Source organism: Myotis davidii, unplaced genomic scaffold (assembly GCF_000327345.1).
Source record: "Myotis davidii unplaced genomic scaffold, ASM32734v1 scaffold337, whole genome shotgun sequence".
NCBI lineage: Eukaryota > Metazoa > Chordata > Mammalia > Chiroptera > Vespertilionidae > Myotis > Myotis davidii.
In genome coordinates this window covers 72715-82711 of record NW_006288250.1, presented here as the reverse complement: position 1 = coordinate 82711, position 9997 = coordinate 72715, and the positions used below count along the sequence as shown (strand labels likewise).

The following is a 9997-nucleotide window of genomic DNA, read 5'->3' as shown; positions in this document are numbered from 1 at the left end:
TACAAAGAGAACTAATTGAAGTCATTATCAAAATATGTATAAAATAAGTTATGATAAAATACTGCTTTGTCCATTAGATAATAAAACCTGTTAGTAATTAGACTACTGTTATTTGAAATCTTGATGAACATGACAATATTTTAAGATACTCATAATAATTCAAAGCAATAGGTTCTGCTAATATTATTGTGGCTTGTCACATATGCTCATAATGAAAGAAAATGCTAAAATTTATTTAGTTTGATGAATATAAAAATTATAAATATTTTTTCTTTATTCCAGTAAATGGACCCCCTGACAAATATCCACAGATTCTCTCAAGGGGTCCATCAACCTCAATTCAAACCCCTGAAAATATCCTCATTTTGCAGTTGAAGAAATTAAGTTCCATAGAAATGAGGTAACTTAGCTAAAATCATACAAAGCAAAAGCAAATCAATCCTTGGAAAGATAACCTTAGACCTTATCTCAGCCTTTTTTGAACTGTAGTCTAGAAATTGGCCATTATATTGTCACTGATTTGTGGCATAATCTGAAGCAAATTCTTTATTCTCGTTGTTCCTCAGATTCTACCAACATACATAAGGATAATAACAATAACATAGATCTGTATTGCTCTTTTTCATCTATAGTAGTTTCACCTTCACATACATTATCCTACTTAATTTTCCCCCATTTTATGGATTAGGAAATTAAAACTTTGAGGTGTTGATTGTTGAGTCTAAGGCCAAACAGCTAGGAAAAGGAAAAAAATCAATATTAGAAACCATACCTGTTATCATACTGCCTTTCATGTCATAAATAAACCAAAAACTTTAGTTCTGTAGTTGCATTTGTGTTGTGATATCATAAACCTAACTGAACACAAATGAGTTGTTATTAGGATCAGATGAGCCCAGTACTTGTATCCAAATTTATAGATAAAGTGATGAATGAATGGAACTATGGAATAGAGTATTTGTAGACCAATTATCCATTTTTGTTATAAGAAGTTGGAAAAGAAAGAAATAGAATTTAAGAATCTGCGATTGTAGCATTTGGCTTAATTTGTTTAAATCAAACCTTTCTGGTTTTGGGTAGGCTAAAGAGGCAAATAATCAGAGGAAACGCCAAGGAGGTTCTTTTTTTCTATCTTCTTAAGTTTTATTTTATGAGTAAATGGCATTCAGTAAAGTTTGTGCTTTTGTAGACAGATTATTCTTAAATAAATTTAACAAGATAGAAAAATTAAAATGAAATCTTTATTATCTCTCATTCTACTGACCTGACTGTATGAGCTATAGAACATCCTGTTCTCTTAGAAAATAAGGAATCTTCTTAACCTAAACTGAAACTTTTGGTGTAGGATTACTTTTATTGGACTCCAATAACCTTAAGTAATAATAATAGTAATGTGTTTTCCAAACTTTTAAGATCATTCTGTAGGTTACCCATATATTTTTTAGATATAATTCACATACTTTTCATATTATATCTCTTAATATTAGCAGACCCAAATAAGTAAAAACTATTTTTAAGTTAGTACAGGAGTGGATACTGTCATACTGATGAGAAATCATTTTTAATCTGCTGAGATTAGAAAAACTATAATTACTACAAAATATACAAATATTCAAATATGGCTAATATTTACTGTGTATAAAGTACTATGTTTCACATGATAGAAAGAGAATACACCAAGAATTAAAGTTAAATCCTTTCTCTCCACAACCTACAGTATATTCAGGGACTTGCATCAATAATTGGAATATTAGTAACTGTGGTAACTCTTATAATAGAAGTTCAGATAAGAGGCTTTATGAGTTTAGGTAAACCTAAAACCAGATTGTGGTGATAGTTGTACAGCCATATAAATTTATTAAAAATCATAAAACTGTAAACCTAAAATGAGTGAATTTTATGGTAGGTAAATTTTATCTCAATACAGCTATTAAAAGAGTTTAGGGAAAGGAGAAATTGTTTCTGATTAAGAACTTATAGAATACTTTTTGCACCTGGTGCAATTTAGGCTGGATCTTAGAAGACAAGTAGTATTTAGATTAGAAAGTAAGCAACAGGATATTCCAGAGAGAGTAAACAGCCTGTCTAAGGTCTAAGAGTTCAAACGTACAAGGATTATGCTAGAGGAGTTAGTTCAGACTTTGCTCCATGCCTTAGATTATATGACTTACATTCCTACTAGTACATATGGCCAAATGGCTATGACATTTCCAAAAAGTTTTGGTCAATTACTATTGAAAAACATAACTGTATATAAATACTTTTTCTTCCTTTGAGTTAAAAATAAGTATTTGCCTCCATTTTGAGCAGATGAGAAAGTTACAATTAGAGAGTGTATAATTACAGTATTTCACAATTATCAGTGGCTCCACTGATAGCAACTCTTGATATTTGTTTCCACCTTTATAGCTAAAATCACTGATACCTGCATTATCTCCCGTGAGTCCTATAGTCTTTATTTTCCCCAAGAGGAAACAGATTAAAGGAGGACCCAGAGCCTAAAATAATAAAGACATGCTAACAGAAAGGTAAACATATTCTGACCTGCTAAGAATAGGATGAGGGAGAGAGAAAATGGTAATATAAATAAATGATCTTTGAACAATTAAAAATCTAATTAAATTGCATGCCACACATGACTCAAATCTCATCTCATACAAAAAATAAAATAGGTGAAGTTAACTACTATCTTCAATTACAGATAAGCAAATTTGCATTTTTTCTAATGAGCTGATATGACCCTATTACTGGCCCATCTTTTATTGACAGTAGAGAAAAATAAAGTAGGGCCTTGACTTACGAGTTTAATTCGTTCCGTGACGGAGCTCGTAACTCAAATTACTCGTATGTCAAATCAATTTTCACCATTACAATGACATGTGATGCTGGGCTGATGTTGTGGCGTTCACTGTGACGTTCGCTATGCCAACTAGCAGTGGGGTATCTGAAGCTGGCTCGTAACCAGAATTTTAGCTCGCACTCAAAGCAAAAAATCGGCCAAGAGACGGCTCGTATCTCGAAAAACTCGTTAGTCGGGACACTCGTAAGTCAAGGCCCCACTGTACACAGGAAAGTTAGCAACAATTTCTAAATAGGTAGGGGGTTATTTTGCTTTTTAAAATGTAAAAAGATTACAATTTAAATTAGGTGTTTCAAAAAATTGCCATAGAATTTTTCAGATTATATGAGTGAGCAGATATACAGAAGCTTAATTTCTAATTTTAAATATGACTGCTGGCCAGTAAAATTATGCTAAATATAGAAAGGGCTTTCTTAATGACCCACAAAGATGATTTCTTTTGTTCTTGACCTTAACCCCATTTGACCAACTGCTCAGAATTTTTCAATATGAGTCATATTGTATTAATTAATTTATTCCACCTGGTTAAAGGGAAAAATACAAATTAGCCTGGTGAGCAGCAAAATAGAGACAAGTTTTTAAGAAACCTAAGTTGTGTTAACCTGCAATCAAATGTAATCTTCATTTTAATATTTATACATTTTTATGTTGTTATTAGCCTATTCTTAACGTGGATTTTATTTATTTGTTTCTCTCCTCCCTCACTTCTGTGAAATGCAGAAAGGAAAGGGTGTTTGTTATTCATACATTTATACCCCACTAACTGGTGTTACACATCTGGCTTCCACTGGAGAGCCCCTGACATCGCAGGGAACGGTGATCAAAATTCCACACACTAGCTTCATGCTGGGGGCTCGTAGCTACTGCAGCATTGAAGAGGGCCTTTTCCTGGCTTCTTTAAAATAAGCATGGAGATGGGATGGTTTAAGGGAAGAACACCTCTCAAGTCACATGACCACTGCTGCGCTTCTGTGTGTCCTGCTTTCTTCATAACAGCTTGGCACTACATTCTTTCCCTGTATCTTAGTGGGCTTGTGTGTACGAGTGGGAAGGGGGTTTGGATGGGGCGTTGTCAGTGGATGGTTATACATCATGCATGCAATGTTAGAGTGATGTGCCTTCCCTTATGTGTCACAGATTATGATCACAGATTAAATCTTCTGTGTTCGAGAGAGACTGGGCCGTCTCTCTCTTATTGGTGTAAGATTCATGTGTTTTGATGTTTACACCCTCAATTGTTCTTCATGTTGCATTAAACATAATTTGAAATGTTCTCCTTTAAGAGTTAGCTTTTCATGTTGGGCTGAAAAAGTCTTCATTTCTGTGTAGCAATTCATGTTATTATAACCTATGGCTTTCAATTGTACCTCCCATAATGAAGAGCTGACTTTAAACACTGTGCTATTCTTGTTATGACCTAAACATAAGGTAAGTCACTTCTCTAACTGTATCTAAAGATTGTGGTTGTTTGTTAAATTTTTCTCAGTTTTGTTTAAAGCATTTTCACTTTTTCCCTTACCATTTATTGCGTGTTCTCCCCCTTTTGTTTTCTGTTTCATGGCTTTAAGATTTGTTAATGGGCAATGTGATCTTCAGCAAAATTATATTACACATGTAAACACATGTTGAAATTAATTAAATGAATTATTTGATGTCTGAAAGCAGTCTTGATTAGTAAATGAATATCTATATTTTTAGTGAGTCTCTTATACATCTCACTTCCTCCATTGGCTTTAATATACTGTTTCTACACCATTATTGTAGTTTTGACTCCAGTTGAAAGGGAACTTCATTGTCAACACAATAAAGTCAGATGTTAATCCAATAGAATAAAGTAATAGATAATCCAATACCATATTTTTCATTTTTAATCCCTGAAAAATTTGGTATTAGGGCAAAATATTGGTTTTATTTTGTTTTTCAAACTTTATTTTTCTACATTGAGTAAAAATCCAAGGTAAGATAAAACAAAACAATAAGCCATAAAACTTGAGACAGACCTGTGTTACCTTCTTTATAGTTCATATGTGTGAGAATAAGAACAATAGTTGTTTCTCAACTTTATTCTTTCAAGTAAATTCCATTTCATTGTGAGTTAAGTAAAATCTTTATATTGGGATTTTAAAAAATAAATAGATAAAGATGACCACTTTAATGGTACAAGAGAGAGGGGCATCTGCTACATGCATAAATATTATTACATTTTTAAAATTATTTTCCTCAATATTTTTACATACATACTCAAAATCACTAAAGTTTATGTAATTGTTGATTTTAAAAGTGATTTCCCTCAATCTGGGTCAAATAGCCAATGTAATATAAATGAGAAAACATTGCTAATACTGCTGTTGGCAATTTATGAACCTAAATAAATAACTCAGACTCACAGAATTGAATTGTTTTCATCATCCAAATTTCTCTCCTAAACCATTTGGGAAAAAAATAATTCTAAAATGAGGTGCTACGAAGCAAGTCAGGGTTCTTTATTAAATTTACGCTATGAATGGACTTTTTAATTTTTTAAGCCATCTATGGAAGGGACACGGTGTTCTTTTATTGTTGTTTTGGTTTGGGTTTGTTTTTTGTTTGGTTTTATTGTTTTGTTTGGTTTTGGTAAAGCTGGCTAGTTCTTCACCACCATTTTCATTTAGACATTATATAAACCTGTTGAAACATTTGATGAGAAGATATGAACTACTCATCTGAACTGCTCTGTTCATTATAAATCTCTTGTTTCTATCCATACACTAGCTCCACTCTAGATTGGAAGGGCTTAAAGATGAACTCTGGAGGAATAGAGGCTACGACTTAAGAGTAACTATTACTGATCAAAGGAGCTGCTTTCCATTCGCAAACATTGCTTTGCGCTATGGGTTTGGGCTCCTTCTGTTTCTACATCTTGTTGAAGACTTTCTTGACTTCCATTTGACTTCTTTGAACTCTGTTTTTGTCTTTCAACATTTTCCCCTTTCTTTTTCTTCTCTCTCCCAGATGTTTCTCTCACTCTTTAGCTTTCTCTTATGTTCTTTGAATCACTTTTTAAAATGTAGTTTATCTCTTTATTAAGCTTGTCTATTAATTTTTCTATTAGTGTTTGTTTATTTTCTCCTTTAAGGCTGTAGTGGTATAGTTCCACTTATTTTCATTCCATGGTATGTCAACTTGCTTGTTTATCTTGCAGCAAGTTCATTAGTCATTCTTACCCTCTTGATATGAATTTTCAATAAGAAATAGCATTAACATATAGTCCCCTTCTGTAAACCCGTACTTTCTTTTCTATCTGCTAGAGTTACCACCACCATCTCTTCTTTTTTTTTTTTTTTCCTCGCTCTTGTGTTTTCCTCCCTGTATTGTTTTCTTTAAGTAGTCATTGATTTCTTTCCCATTTGGTCCAGAATTATTCCCCAATAAAACTTAGGAGTAAAATAATATAAGAATACTATTTTCTACATTAGCTTCTTCATTATAGTATATTTAAATCTAATTAAACAATCTGGGCCAAAAGAGAATAACTTTAACATCTGGAATTATTTTCTTTTCTTTTTTTCTTTTTTTGGTGTGTGTGTGTTTTTCTTGTGTGTATGTGATTTTTTTTTTTATGTTGTTGTTTCTTTAAACATTAACAGTTGTTTTTTTCAGGGAAGGACAACCATAATCCACCCTAAGTTGCAACATTCCTTTCATAAATTGTTTCATTAAATAGTAGATTGTGTTAAGCTATAGAAATTAATTTTTGTGTATATATCCATTTGGGGCAAGCTGCTGTGGAATGGGAGGAAGAGGTGTGGAGTTTAAATGCAATTTACTCTGAAAGTAACAAGTGATAGTGCCATTCAGCATGGCCCTTGAATTCAACAGTTTTACAGCATTTAAAAGAATGTTCCACTTTGAACTAAAATATTTTAATCAAAGCATAAAAGTTTCTGATTGATAAACTATATATTCACCTAAGAACTGGTAAATAAATGTATTCGAAATCATTGATTTCAAACAGATGCAACTTTTATAACCAATATTAATAAATACAATAAATAACAAAAGTTATTAGAATCACACATAAATATTGTATCTGAGGATTTTCCCCTTATTAACATGGAACAAACATTATAATAGAATATTTGATTGTAACTTTAATACTTGAATTGCATTATTCTAGTCAATAGATAAACATAATACCTTAAGATTAAGGGTCTTTATTTGCAACTGAATATGTGGTAACTTGAATTTTTTTCCATATGCTAATTTCATATACACATAAATAAAAAATTGCCTTTGGTTTTACAACTCTGTCACATTTATAATATTGTACTCCCATTTTTTTCTGGAAATCGGTTACTTAAAGTAAGGAAAGGATAATAATATATAAAACAAATGTAGCATATTTTTACTAACATGTTCTGATATCTGAGATATATAGAACCCTTGCTCCTAGACCTCAGGAGTTTGCCCAATAAGAATACATACATATCTGGCTATCTATGTTAGAAGCCCTAAATTACTGAGAATATGCTTTCTTTGCAGGTCCAATCCAGGTGCAGCAGCAAGGAGAACATTCTCAGAGCCAGTAAGTATGTCCTTATTTCAGATGGACTAGTGAATCAGAGCTTGTGGTTCAACAGGAATGAAACCTAAAAATGTCATTTTAGTGAAAGAATGAAGAAGGTAATAGGTAACTTTTATATCAAAAATATGAATAGGGCTTTTACCTTCTAAGAATATTAGTGTCAATATAGTAATGGATTTTTCCTTTATTCTAATTGTCTTTGCAAGCTAACAGCAAAACTTTGATAACACTCCTAGTTAGGGTGATAATGAGCGCCTCTGTGATTCTAAGATGGGAGCCTTCTTTAATTGCCTCACTGCCAAAAAAGTTACTTATAAACAGACTAACTGAAAATAATAATATAAATTCACTAAAAGAATCTAACTAAAAAAAAGTGACTCCTAAAAGGATACAGCATAATCATTTTATGTATGTGCATTCCTGAAAGATCTTCACAGGCAGCATGTTTTAAAAATAGTGCCATGAACCATGGATAAAGAAATCTCTTTTTTGTTTTTTTTTTTTGTTTGATTGCTAGTAACACTAACTTGGAATTCATTTAACTTTGTGTATTATTCTTTTTTAAAAATATATATATATTTTATTGATTTTTTACAGAGAGGAAGGGAGAGAGATAGAGAGTTAGAAACATCGATTAGAGAGAAACATCGATCAGCTGCCTCCTGCACATCTACTGGGGATGTGCCTGCAACCAAGGTACATGCCCCTTACCGAAATCAAACCCGGACCCTTCAGTCCGCAGGCCGACGCTCCATCCACTGAGCCAAACCGGTTTCGGCTTCATTTTTTTATTTTATAAAAAGGAACTATTTTTTATTTTATAAAAAGGAACTATAAATAACCTGCATCCTTGAAATGATGTGATGTTGAAGGTTGGGATTAAATGCTTTGGGATTCTAAGATAAAAGTGCTGTATAAATGCTAATTACTTTACTATTATTTTCTTTCGCTTAATATTAATGATATCATCCTTTCTTATTCCTCTTCTTTATCAAAAGAAGAAGTACAGGTGGATCATACTGAAATGGGTCTATTGGATACTTATACCACTAGGGGTTTTAGTAAATAGGATGATTTATATTTCCAGTAGAATGTGTATATTATTTAACATTAAAAAAATAACAAAATTTCAGAGGGGTAAAAATTCATGTTTTATTTTCTTTAATGTAAATTTTTTCCCATTTCTGTTTTAGGAATCTTTGCTTGAAACTATTGAATTGATAGGCAAGCATATTGCAATTATTTGCCCAAGACATTTATGTTAGAGTTATATTTAAAAAAAAAAAATGCAAACAGCCATGTTTAATCTCTATACTTTGCGAGTTTCTACAGCATTTTAAAAGACATGAGAAAGGCTTTTCAATTATAAGAGATGTAAAGTCCTATAGTCTTATACTAAAACCTAAGGTTAAAAAACCTAAGAACCAGGTGAATGATAATTGAATATTCACTAAAATAAAATAATAGATATAAATTAAATTTTAAAATTACATTTTCTGATGATTACTGTATGATTTTCATTTTTTTGTTGATCAGGAGATGATAATGAATAAACTGATAGTGATTATGGTGATTAGAACAAAAATAATTTCTTATGGAGAACAGACTTCTTTGAACCCTTTTTCACTTCTCATGGACCTTTGTGTTGTTAGGACTGTCTTTAATTTCATTGCGCTCTTACTGGCTTGTTGGCTAGTAATCACTTTGGCTGGACATTATGATGGTTCAGGTTTTTCTGATCTTGGATTCTTGGGATGGAATATACTCCTGATGGAATATGCTACTTTGTAGATTGTTGAAATATCAACAAAGGATTTAGAATATTATATAAACTTAGTTGATAAAGCAATGGCAGGGTTTAAGAAAATTGACTCCAATTTTGAAAGAAGTTCTGTAGGTAAAATGCTATCAAACAGCATAACATGCTACTGAGAAATTGTTTGTGAAAGGAAGAATCAATAAATATGGCAAACTTAATTTTAGTATTATTTTAAGAAACTGCCACAGCCACCCCAACCTCCACCAACCACCACCTTGATCAGTCAGCAGCCATCAGCATCAAAACAAGACCCTTCACGCCCTAACTGGTTTGGCTCAGTGGATAAAGCATCAGCCTGATTGTTAGTAACACTAACTGGGACCCTTGGGCTGAAGGGTCCCAGGTTCGATTCCGGTCAGGGGCACATGCCCAGGTTGCGGGCTCAATCCCCAATGTGAGATATGCAGGAGGCAGCCGAACAATGATCAATGTCATCATTGATGTTTCTATCTCTCGCTCCCTCTCTCTTCCTCTCTGAAATCAATAAAAAATATATTAAAAAAAAAAAAAAATTTGCTCTGCCCTATTTGGAATACAGAACCCACACAGAACCTAGAGACAAAAGAACTTCGCTGGAGAGAACATGGCAAAAGTTCCTGGACAGAACCTGGCTACAGAACTTGGTTGGAGAACCTAGACAGAACCTGGCTGAAGAACCCGGCTACAGAACCTGGCGACCGAACCTGGCTGGAGAACCTAAACTGAACCTGGCTAGAGAACCTAGCGAGAGAACATGGACACAGAACTTGGCTGG

General features: G+C 32.8%; 1 protein-coding gene across 1 annotated transcript in view; it reads left to right on the top strand.

Moving 5' to 3' along the window:
• LOC102755735 (gephyrin) overlaps positions 1 to 9997 on the top strand; it is a gene marked incomplete at its 3' end in the record, with an annotated part of 348549 nt that overhangs the window by 269708 nt on the left and 68844 nt on the right. Inside the window, exons 12-13 of the mRNA XM_006760102.1 lie at positions 5612 to 5674; positions 7382 to 7424. Coding sequence (XP_006760165.1) covers positions 5612 to 5674; positions 7382 to 7424 — 106 coding nt within the window. The remainder of the gene's footprint in view (positions 1 to 5611; positions 5675 to 7381; positions 7425 to 9997) is intronic.